This window comes from Pipistrellus kuhlii, unplaced genomic scaffold (assembly GCF_014108245.1).
Source record: "Pipistrellus kuhlii isolate mPipKuh1 unplaced genomic scaffold, mPipKuh1.p scaffold_m20_p_9, whole genome shotgun sequence".
Lineage (NCBI taxonomy): Eukaryota > Metazoa > Chordata > Mammalia > Chiroptera > Vespertilionidae > Pipistrellus > Pipistrellus kuhlii.
Genome location: NW_023425595.1, coordinates 44558970 through 44571509, shown reverse-complemented (window position 1 = coordinate 44571509; position 12540 = coordinate 44558970). Strand labels below are relative to the sequence as shown.

Genomic DNA, 12540 nt, shown 5'->3' with positions numbered 1-12540 from the left:
GGGATGTTCCCACAACCAAGGCACATGCCCTTGGCCGGAATCGAACCCGGGACCCCTCAGTTCGCAGACCGACGCTCTACCACTGAGCCAAACCGGTTTCGGCTGATCCTTTTTTTAAATGCTGGTATAAGTGCCCATCAGCAGATGAATGGATTAAAAAAACTGTGGTACAGCTACACAATAGAATACTACACTGCTATAAAAAAAGAAAGACCTCTTACCATTCGCAACAGCATGGATGGACATGGAGAGCATTATGCTAAGCAAAATAAGCCAGTCATAAAAATAAATATCACATAATCTCATTCATTTGTGGAATATAATGAACAACATAAACTAATGAGCAAAAATAGATCCAGAGGCAGAGAAGCATCAGACTGTCAAACTTCAGTGGGAAGGCAGGGAGGGTGAGGGGCAGGTAAGAGATCAACTAAAGGACTTATATGCATGCATATAAGCATAGCCAATGAACACAGACACTAGGGGGGTGAGGACATGTGCTGAGAGGTGGGGGTGGCTAGGGAGAGCTCAATGAGGGAAAAAGGAGACTTGTAATACCATATGTAATACTTCAAACAATAAAAAATTTAAAATTAAAAAAAGAAAGAAAAGTAAAGAAAAGTAAATGTTGGCATCAACAGGAATAAGGCAGCTTCCAGTTGAAGCAATTTCCAATATAGCTTAACTAATATTTGGATAGAAACTAAAATTTTTATTTGAGGCAGTGATCAAGGTATGTTTTCACACTAAGGTAATGGTAAAAATCAATCAACTCTACCATATGCCTTCTCTGCAGAGGACTTGGGGTGCTTTTGTTTTTTTTCTGGCCTAAACTAAAAAATGTTGCAATTAACAGCTTTCCTGGGAAAAGTGAATCTGAACTTTACAGTTAGATGGCACTTGTTAAAACATGACTTCTGTTTACTGCCTTCCTTATTTCTTTCCTCTACCCACAGATCCCAAATTCAATGGATTATTTGGAATTAGATTAATCAGTCAATCATAAAGACTTGTCAATTCATAATCAATACCAGGAATATTTCTAATGTCATAAACATGTCATACTGCTAGGTAGTAAGTGTTACTTAGTTTTTTCCTTTCTTAGTTACTAGAATTTGACTAAAATTTATATGTAATGAACTGAATTTAGCCTTCTGTCTATAACAGTGCGTATCAATTCTATAATTTGTAACTTTTTATAAGAAACAAAAAATTTTGTTGAAAATTATTTGTTCCATTTGCCAGATGATAATTATATACTTTGGTTATATAGTAAATACATTAATTTGTAAATTTCTATGTTAACCATATAAGTAGACACCATGATCAATACTGGGGATCCATTTGTGAGCAAAAGAGACAAAGTCTTTTACATCAGGGTGCTTATAGTCAAGCAAGGAGGACAGGACTGACTTTATCAACTATCTCTCTCTCTCTCTCTCTCTCTCTCTCTCTCTCTCTCTCTCTCTCTCTCTCTCTCTCTCTCTCTCTCTGTCTCCCTTCCCCTTCCTCTCTGCTTCCTTCTCTCTCTTTCACTATCACTCACACATAATTCCAATTCTTCTGAACTATGGATGTTATGAAAACCTCTAGCTTAGCCTGAGTGAACAGATAGTATTAGAAAATCAGGGATATGGACAATGCTGAAAAAAATCTGAGCCTGCATTCCTTTGCTACCTCAGACCAACACCTTAGAGACCCAAAGCCAGAGTCGTAAAGAGAGGAGGAAAGGCGTTTAAGTGGTCTCTCGATGGAACACATTTGAAAGCAAGCATGATGCTGCTAGTCATCAGTCAACACCTTGTACTCTGGGCAGAACTATTGTTCATGTACCAGTGTAGTACACTGGAAGTGGCCTAACCAGCAGCTGAGGACACATACATTTGATTCTCAGAGATTTTCAATAGCAACCTCCTTTCCTCAAAAATATACCAGGAATAATAAAGCTTGTTAATGAGTTTTTCCTTCACTTACTTGCAGAATATCAAGCAGCTCTCCCAGGATCTTTGATTTCTCATTTTTACTGCCTGAACAGACACTTGGAATAGGGTTTGTAAATCCAATAATCTAGTACTAATTAATACAGTAATGTTAACCCTGTAAGACTAATACCCAAAAAGTAAGTCATTGCTGAGGGGTCATAGCATTTTAGGGGTGTCCAGGAAATCAGGGGCCCCTCCATTTTCCCATGAGGTGTATCAATACACATTGGCAGAATCACAAGATGAGCATAGATAATACCATTTTGGCAGTTCACTTTCCCTTAAAAAAAAAACACAAAAAAACAATAGTTGCATTTTCAATATATATTTCACTTCAAGCTATGAAAGGATGGATTATAGTAGAGAACCATAGAATATGGATCAAGCATCAAAGGGAGTGGAAGTGAGAAGTGGATAGCTACTTAAATAGATATGACCAGAAAATAGAGCATAGTTTCGAACCTATGGCTTTTTGGCAGTTCTAGAACCAATGTGATGTGTGTCTTCTGAGAAACTAACATGTTTGCTAGGAGGGAACTTCACCAACATTATCTAAGATTCTTTCATCTAAATACGATGACATATGCTAACTTGATTAAATTTATAATAAAACTATAAAATATTTACACTATAGATTCTTTGTAAAACTCTACATGTCCTTTCTGTATGTATAACTTATCAGCATACTAAGAGTACTCCCAGTAACTTACTATTGCACCAAGAATCAAACAAGGATAAAACAGAAAACTATTAAATGAAGAAAATGCCCAGAAAACCTTCAAATGGAAGAAAATAAAAAAGAGAATTAAGTAGAATACAGGGCATTCAGGTGTATGTAGACCAATGCACATAATAAGGGTAGCAATCAATGAAAATGAAAATGTAAATGTACATTATACTAGGGTTAGCATTACCTCAATATTCTGAGATTTGTAGAACATGTTCCATGATAAGACTACAGCAATGAAAGTATATTACTTCTTGTACAAAACAGGTCTAATAGGAGTGTGTGGGCATGGGGAGTTGTGGGGGGAGAAGGAGAGCATGGAGGGAATATAAGAGAATGATATACCACCAGGAAAGATATCTGTAAATCTGAAGCTCAAAGCTCTTTGTATTGGTTTTAAAGGAAGGTACGCTGGACCGTCCAATTAAGCACTTTGCTTTGGCTTCTGACATTCCCTTTCTTCTAGCTGATCTATCTTATGACTTCCCTCAAATATCCTCTTCTCTGCCATTCCCTAAGGCTGGTATCACATAAGACCTCTAGGCTCTGCTCTCATCTACATCTATGAATTTCCTCATTGATTGCTTTCATTTCCACATCTCTTTCTTCCTCCTGTAAACAGGTGATTCTTAGAGCTATAACTTCTGCCTTCACCAGTTTGGCTCAGTGGATAGAACATCCCAGGTTCGATTCCGGTCAAGGGCATATACCTTGATTTGTGGGCACATTTGAGGTTGATGTTTCTCTTTCATCTCTTTCTAACTCTTATTCCTCTCCCTTCCTCTCTGTAAAATATCAATAAAATATATATATTTTTAAAAGCTATAACTTCCACCTGATATCTCTTCTAAACCTCTATCTCCGTCTTCTCAGTAGGTCATAGATACTTCAAGCATTTTTAAACTGAAACTAGATACCATTCCCATAACATGTGACCCTTTACTTCCTACAGTCTTTATTTTATTTAATAGCATTGCGACCAACTTGGTTAGAAACCTCTCTCCTGATTCTATCTATCTGCCTTATAATTTCTTTCAAGCCTAGTTCTAAAATGTCTTTATTAGCTAAATGTTTTCTTTACTAAAGTGACTTTTCATTTTCCCCCCTATCATCTCTTGACTTTCCTCTTGTGATAGCCTTTCTGACCAGTTTATTTGCCTCTAGTCTCCACCTGCCCTCCTTACCTGCCTTTCTAATCCATCTTCCCCCACCACTAGTCCTGGCCATGAGATAAAGGAAAGCCTAGGTAGGGTTAGGGTGATCACATCCTGGAATTATTATAGAAGACATATGCACACTGGATGAGAAGTCAACCTCATAATCTCTAAGGCTGGGTTGCCAACCAAGGACCAATTATACAGTCATTGAGCTTGCTTATTCAAACTAAGATTTCTGTATCTCATCCCAAAAGTATTGACTCAAAATCTCCTGAGTTTAGACTCTGGAATTGTACTTTTGTAGGCTCTACAATAAGTGTGATGAACATCCAGTTTTGGAAACTCTAAGATCTTATCCAATTATAAGACTCAGTGATTATAACACTCTAATCAGAATCCAATTTGCTATTCCAAGAAAATAGTTACCAAAGTCTTTTGTGCAATGGCAGCATCATTAAACAAAACATAAAGCCTTCAGAGTGCACATTTAGTGAAAAAAAGCATTCATTTGAATGTATACATTCTGGAACATTTGTGAAAATTATATCACATGAGAAGCATGCTTTATGCACATTTCTTCCTACACATATATCTAATGGATTTTTCTTTAGTTTCACAAATAATGCTAATTAGTTGCACATGAAGACTTAAACTAAAAATAGTGGTGAATGTTACCATATGCAAAACATTTAGTAATTAGGGTGTTAATTACATTTATATAAAAGCAATTAAAATTTAACAAAACAGCAGGAAAAAAGAAGAAAGTAAAATCAAAGCCCTTACAGTAAATATTTAGATTTTTTTCAGTTGATTCTCTCTAGCTAATAAAAGGAGTTCTGCTTCAGGTATTATATAATGTTTCCTATATCAGTAAATTACTGGGGCATTAGTAGCTCATGATCAACAAGGGAAACTGGTCCCTATAGAATTAACCACAGTAGATAGTAAATTTCATTTTCATATCGGTGTTATAAATAAATTATTAGGAAAGAATAAAAATAAGAATGACTAATTCCTATTTTATTTAGTTCCTACAATGAACAAATTTATAAATATGAAGCATAACCCTGTGTTATATTAAGGTATCAGAAGTTGAATTCTTACATATAAACACATATGTGAACACAGGTGCCTAAAAATATGGATACAGGTATATTCATTAGCAACTATGTATATACTTAGTTATCATTAACAACATTATGTGAAATAACTCTCTTATTTTAATTTGGGCTGTCCACAGACATTTTTTAGGTTAAAAGCACTTTGTTTCAATATTAAATGTACACTTTTAAAAATAAAGATACATTTTCCTATGGAAACTATCTGGTAAAGTGAGCTGAGGATCCTCAGCTAACTCACAAATTCTATTAAAACCATAGTGATGGGGAAGCGGGTCAATTGGGGGGAAAGGAGGCTTAGGTAAAACTTTAGACAATTTAAAAAAAAACATAGTGAATTTAACTATAACACTAATGGCACTTTGAAACCTGAGAGCTTGAAGGAAGAGACTGGCAAGGCAAAAATAATGAAAAGAAAAATGTTCCCTTTTCTTTTTACAACAGAGCTGCCTTAAAAATATTTTGGAAAACCCATTGCTTCTTTGCTACCATTACTTATTGCTACCTCCTTTAACTCCCAGTAACCTTTGATTTTTGTAACCTTACTGAAACACCCTTGATCATGAAATATGATAGTTAATAGAAAAACCTTACATCTATATCAATTAGGATTTGGTTTGGCTGCATATATTAGGGAAAAGAAAAACAAACAAACAGTAGTTTAAGCAAGGCAAATGTAAGGTACATAGTCCAGAGTTCGCCAGTGGTTCTGTCGTTAATAGGGACTCGGGCATTCTTTCTAATTTCTTTTCCACGACCCAGAACATGTTTTCTGTCCTTAAAGTTACCTTACATTCCAAGATAACTCCTGGAGCTCTAGCCAACATGTTTGTATTCCAGGCAGCAAAAGGGAAAAGCAGGGAAGGACAAAAAAGGTCTCACCAAGATGAGTCTTTCCTTTAAAAGAGTTCTCTGCCTTACATCTTATTGGCTAAAACCGAGTCACATGGAAAACCTGACTGCAAAGACTGTTGGAAAATACAGCTTTAGCTGCATCTTTTATCACACCCAAGGAAATTGGTCTGTTGCTGAGGATAAAAGGGAGAAAATATGTTGGCAAGCAATTAGTAATCTCTGCCACATTCCTCAAATATCTAATGCTCCAGGGTACTTAACTCCTTTCCTACTCACAATAAAGCTATCTCAATTTTATTCTTAAAATCTAATTTCTAGTTCACTGGTTCTCAACTTCAGCTGCAAATTTAGAAGCACTTAAAGTGCCTTTAAAAAGTTCTGATGCCCAGGCCAACCAAATCAGAAACAATGTCAGTGAGAATCAGGCCACAATGTTTCAAAACAGTATCTCCTGGTGATCCTATTGTTCAGCCAAGTTCAAGAGCTACCATCCCAAAGAAATTTTAAAAGAAGGCATGTAACCCAAATGATACCAAATTTTGTCACTTTTTCTGTTGTGTAAAACAGTGACATTAAAAACAAACAAACAAGCAAACCCTGCAAGCCAGGAGTGGAGAATAATCTGGGGAGTGTTAGCACATGTCATAGAGACCACTGTTTGCCTTAGGAATCAGTTTTCCTCTACTACATGCTTTTTTTTTTTTAAACATATATTGTCTTCTATAGCATTGAAATCATATGATTCTCTGAAAATCCTGATTGTTGTATACAGTGGATTCAAGGACAGCATAGATTGATCCAATGTTGGTCATCCTTGATGACTTTTCTCTCATATATCCCCACATCAATTTAAATACACTATATTGCTTCAAATAACTCTCAAATCTGCCCACACCTTTATCTTATCCAAAATTCACACAGCAACCAAAGAGATGTTTAAAACATACACAAATCTGACTGCATCATTTCCTCTACTCTACGTATATCCCTCCAATGACTTCCCCTTGATCTAGGACTCTGCCTGGCAAGAATCCTTCCCACCCACCTCCCAGCCTTATCTTAGGCCCATCATCACACTCTTGCTTCCAATGCCTCCTGGCTCTTTCTTTACAAGCAACCTGTTTGCCAAACCTACTGAATTCCCAAACTCAGCCAAACCAAAACTTTCATCTGCTAATTCCTGCTGAGGAAAGACATCATTGCTCCCACAGACTGGGTCAAGATTCATACTGTACTTCTTCAGGGCCCTTATGACAGTTGGAATTCTTTGGAATCATCCACCCATCCCCTGATTATTTTTTATGAAGGCAGGAAACATGTTCATGTTCTTCATCATTTTGTTTTCATATCCTAGAACAGCACAGAATATGTATTAATAATATGAAGATAAATATTTTTTATATTTTATTGATTTTTACAGAGAGGAAGGGAGAGGGATAGAGAGTTAGAAACATGGATGAGAGAGGAACATCCATCAGCTGCCTATTGCACACCCCCTACTGGGGATGGGCCCAACACCAAGGTACATGCCCTTGACCGGAATTGAACCTAGGACCCTTCAGTCCACGGGCTGACTCTCTCTCCACTGAGCCAAACCAGTTAGGGCTGAAGATAAATATTTTAGGCATGAATCTATGAAGAAATGAGTAGCATGGGATTCTGAGATTGGCAGGGTAGATTAGAGACCAAGTGAAAGGCTCATCAGCAGCGGCTCATAACTTAGTCACAGCTGGCCCAAGTAAAGGTTTCCTCCTTCTGTTTCAATATCTGTCTGTGTCTCTGCAGGTTGTGAGTTGATCCCAGTACAGTACCTTCGCTGGGGTGACCCCGAGCCCATCGCAGCTGTGGTGTTTGCCTGCCTCGGCCTGCTGGCCACGCTGTTTGTCACCGCGGTCTTCATCATTTACCGCGACACCCCCGTGGTGAAGTCCTCCAGCAGGGAGCTCTGCTACATCATCCTCGCTGGCATCTGCCTGGGCTACTTATGCACCTTCTGCCTCATCGCCAAGCCCAAGCAGATTTACTGCTACCTTCAGAGAATCGGCATCGGGCTCTCCCCGGCCATGAGCTACTCCGCCCTGGTCACCAAGACCAACCGCATTGCCAGGATCCTGGCTGGCAGCAAGAAGAAGATCTGCACCAAGAAGCCCCGGTTCATGAGTGCCTGCGCCCAGCTGGTGATCGCTTTCATTCTCATCTGCATCCAGCTGGGCATCATCGTCGCCCTCTTCATAATGGAGCCCCCCGACATCATGCACGACTACCCGAGCATCCGGGAGGTCTACCTGATTTGCAACACCACCAACCTCGGGGTCGTCACTCCCCTCGGGTACAACGGGCTGCTGATCTTGAGCTGCACCTTCTACGCTTTCAAGACCAGAAATGTTCCGGCGAACTTCAACGAGGCCAAGTACATCGCCTTCACCATGTACACCACCTGCATCATCTGGCTGGCCTTCGTGCCCATCTACTTCGGCAGCAACTACAAGATCATCACCATGTGCTTCTCCGTCAGCCTCAGTGCCACCGTGGCGCTGGGCTGCATGTTCGTGCCCAAGGTGTACATCATCCTGGCCAAGCCCGAGAGGAACGTGCGCAGCGCCTTCACCACGTCCACCGTGGTGCGCATGCACGTGGGGGATGGCAAGTCCTCCTCCGCCGCCAGCAGGTCCAGCAGCCTCGTCAACCTGTGGAAGAGGAGAGGCTCCTCGGGGGAAACCCTAAGGTAAACGCTGTGGGGACCTGGTGGGCACGGGTCTCTCTGAAGCAGGGGCATTGCCTTCCCTGGGTCTTTTCAATGGAAAATGCTTGAGTGAATGAAGGTATTAGGGAGCAGGGGGTTGGGAAAGGGACTGTGGACAGGTTTGCTGAGTCGTTCTTGTGGGGTTTAATTGGATGTGGACCCAGGGACTCAGGCCAAGGCAGAAACATCGAAGTGGAGGCCCCTGATAAAGCAAAGAGTTACCGCAAAAGGGGATGAGGTCAAGAGGGTGGAGAAAGCTGAAACCGGTTTGGCTCAGTGGACAGAGCATCGGTCTGCGGACTGAAAGGTCCCAGGTTCAATTCCGGTCAAGGGCATGTACCTTGGTTGCGGGCACATGCCCAGTGGGGTGTATGCAAGAGGCAGCTGACCGATGATTCTCTCTCATCGATGTTTCTATCTCTCTATCCCTCTCTCTTCTTCTCTGTAAAAAATATCAATAAAAATATATATTTAAAAAAAAAAAAAGAGGGCAGAGAGAGCACAGTTAAGTCATTGAGCCACGACAAGGCCCTCCAGGCCCTGAGGGGACAGAGATGCGTGGTACACGAAATTCTAGTTCACCAGAAAAGATTGTGGAAAAATATTAACAAATAAGATGATGCTGAGAACAGAATACAGAGAGCCTCACACATCCGACCGCACTTGCACATGCCCAGTGCATAGAGGCATGAGAATATAAGAATGTATATTCTAGTTCTTAATGGAAAACTTGAACTCTTTGAGAAATGCCTAAGTAAATGAAAGAGACAAGAGAATAAAGTAGCTTTGAATGTAATCTTTCTAAACAGCCATCCAGTCTCCCCCTTTCTCTGTCTCACAGTCTCATCCCATCTACCCCACCAAGTTCAGTACCACAGGTTTTGCTACTGGGCAGTTGCCATCTGAAAAGAATCTGTTGTCAACAGTCAATGGTTTCATTGTGAGGGACTACCTTATATGATAAATGCCCTCTAAGGTACTTCAAAAGGCAATGAGAACACCTTATCAGTGAAAAGTGTGAAGGTGTTAAAAAGGCTATTTGGTTGGGAATAAGGATCTCCTCCTCTCTTTAAGAAGTACATAATTTGATGGGAAAATAAAATAAAAGGGGAAGGAAAGTGAGAAGGAAGGCAGATGGAAAACATGCCAGCAGGTTTGAGATATGGAAGGCCTTCTGTGTATAGAACATGACATCTGCAGGATTTATTGAAGAAATAAAAGACATAGTTATCCCTGAGGTTTACAATTTAGTTGACTACCTTGCACCAGTGCATGGAAAGATATGGGAGGCACACAGGAATTAGAAAAGAATTGAAAGTGGTAAGGATACATGTTAATAATGCATCCTTTTGATGTACAAAAGAGCTACACAGGACATCATCTGCTAACTCTACAGAGATTTGACAAGTTTCCTAAAATCTAGATAAATAAATGCAAGATAAATGGCTGTATAGTATTGCTTTCAACATTTTTTTTAACTATCATTTTAGCCTACCTAAAAAGTTCTATTTTCTATAAACTCTAATCCCTCAAAGCCTGAGTTGTGGTAATGGTAAAGATTCTGTGTCTGCTGGGGATGGAAAAGGACTCACAAGATACTTAGAGTTATCCACATGGCCCAATTCGTTTGCATTATTAATATGCACCCTTGCCACTTTCAGTTCTTTTCTAATTCCTGTATGCCTCTTGTGTATTTCCATCCAACTTATGCAAGGTAGTCAACTAAATTGTAAACCTCAGGGATAACTATGTCTTCTATTTCTTCAATAAATCCTGGATATGTCATGTTCTGTACACAGAAGGCCTTCCATATCTCAAATCTGCTGGCATGTTTTCCATCTGCCTTCCTGACTTCTCTCTAAAATATTCATTTTCAGAAAGTTTTGCAAGATCAGCCTTTTATTTTATCTAAAAAAATTATTTTGTCAAACTTAATTTATCAGCCTTACATTAAACTCTTTCTGTAAATAAGTCTCTCTGGTGTCCTGATAGAGAAAACAGTTTGCTACAGGGGGGAAAATGTGAGTCTGTGCCTAAGTACCCCCAAAACTCTCTAGGGTGGGCTCCTTAGAGAGACAGCATGGAGCAGTGGTGAAGAGCACTGGCTTTACAGCCAGGTTCTCCTGAGTTTGAGTTGAGACTTAATCTTTTCATCCTCCAAATTCAGATCATATCACCTACTTCTAAAATTGTACAGAGAGAAAGGAATAATGTGGGTAAAGTCCAAGCACACAGTCGATACTCCACTAAAGGTAGCAGGATGCAAACTAGACAGCGCTGGGATTGAATCCTGGCAGCATCACTTGCTAGCTGTGTGACATAACTGTAGGCCAATCACTTAACTTCTCTATGCCTCAGTCTCTTCCTCTGATAAATGGGGATGATGAAATACATACTTCATCCAGAAGTTGTGAGACTAAATGGGTTCCTATGTGTAAAGTGGATGCCATACCTGCTCCCCCTTTTAAACTACAAGCCTAAGAGATAAATTAGATCCAAACTAAAATTCCTTCTTCTGTGCCTCACATGAGCTCTCAAATTAAGTATTTCTTCTTTGTGATGCAAACTCAGATGTTCATAACCCTAGCATGATAATTATCACATTGTGGAATATGACTGGTTATGAATGAATTTACCTCCCTGTTTAGTTTATGGTTTTATAAAGGCCAATGTGAATTGCATTTCCTCTCACATTGGAGCTTAAATAATGGCAAACTAGTGAACTTGGGTACTTCTAATATTTTCACATTTTATTCTAAATTACCCCCATTACTTAAGCTTCTCTTGTTTGAATTCTGCACTATGTCAGTGTGCCAACTTATTGGGACTCAGGGTACTATGTAAATTTGAGCAAAGTACTTCAGTTCATTTATCCCACTATAAAATGGTAGATCAGTACTCCTGTTGTGAGGAGTAAATGAAACGACATGTGTTAAATTCTTAGTATCAGCACATAGAAAGTACTCAATAAATGGCAGATAACCCTTTTAGAAATATATTCAGTTGCAGGAAAGATTAAGCCAGATTTTCAGAGACCTATGTGATTTCTTTGGTTTCATTTTCCTCATATCACAAGAAATATGCAGGTAAACTGTTTCTAGTATTCCTCCGAGGCTCAGTGATTACAGGGCTAACATCTCTCCTATTCTATTCACCTTCTGTTAAAGGTTGCATGTTGGCTGTCATGGCTCTATGCATTGCATCCTTTTGTTAGGGGAAAAAAGTCTTCTTAGAGTCCCATAAAAATTGCCTTTATGTTTCATGGACAAAATCATCTGATATAGCTATCCCAAGCTGCATGAATATAAGAAAGTTGTGCTTTTAGCTTTTATATCATCCATAATGGAAACTGAAAGGGAAAAGGGAATAGTGTTAAGTGCTATGGATAAACCAGTAAACAGTGTCTACCATGAGAAGTGGCAGTATGTAATAGTAATAGTGGCGGTAGTAATAGAATTGTCTCGTGGTCACAAAATATTGAAAGTAGAAGCAATAATCATTCCCATTTTTCAGATGAGGAGTTGGAGGTCCAGCATGGTTAGCAGACTTACCCATAGACTAGTCAGTTATGCAGCTCTTTTTATATCAGGCCTCAGCTTTTCGGCATTTGAGCTGAACATTTCCCAGAATGTATTCTCCGGAAAGCTATTCTCACAAACTACCCCATAAAAACAAACAAACAAAAACAAACAAATAAAACAAAACAAAACCTTATTTGGTTAAACAAATTTAAAAAAATAAAAACTCTGACTAATCTACCTTTTTTATTGGAAATAAACACTGAGAAGTCTTGAAGTGTGGAAACTAATCAGTCATCTATTAATTTTTCCCCCCATTCTTTTCCCTAGCTTTGGAACACAGGACTATTTTTTTTTTCAAGTAACTCTATTAACATTCCAGAGAATTGATACTAAAATGGAGACTCACTTGAAAAAAAAAAAAAAATCATCAGAGCTGA

At 39.1% G+C, this 12540-nt stretch overlaps 1 protein-coding gene across 3 annotated transcripts in view; it reads left to right on the top strand.

Moving 5' to 3' along the window:
• Positions 1 to 12540, top strand: part of GRM5 (glutamate metabotropic receptor 5) — a 405881-nt gene that overhangs the window by 341804 nt on the left and 51537 nt on the right. For all 3 annotated transcript variants that reach the window (XM_045577600.1, XM_036427172.2, XM_045577599.1), the window contains exon 8: positions 7625 to 8564. In XM_045577600.1, the coding sequence (XP_045433556.1) occupies positions 7625 to 8564 (940 nt within the window). The remainder of the gene's footprint in view (positions 1 to 7624; positions 8565 to 12540) is intronic.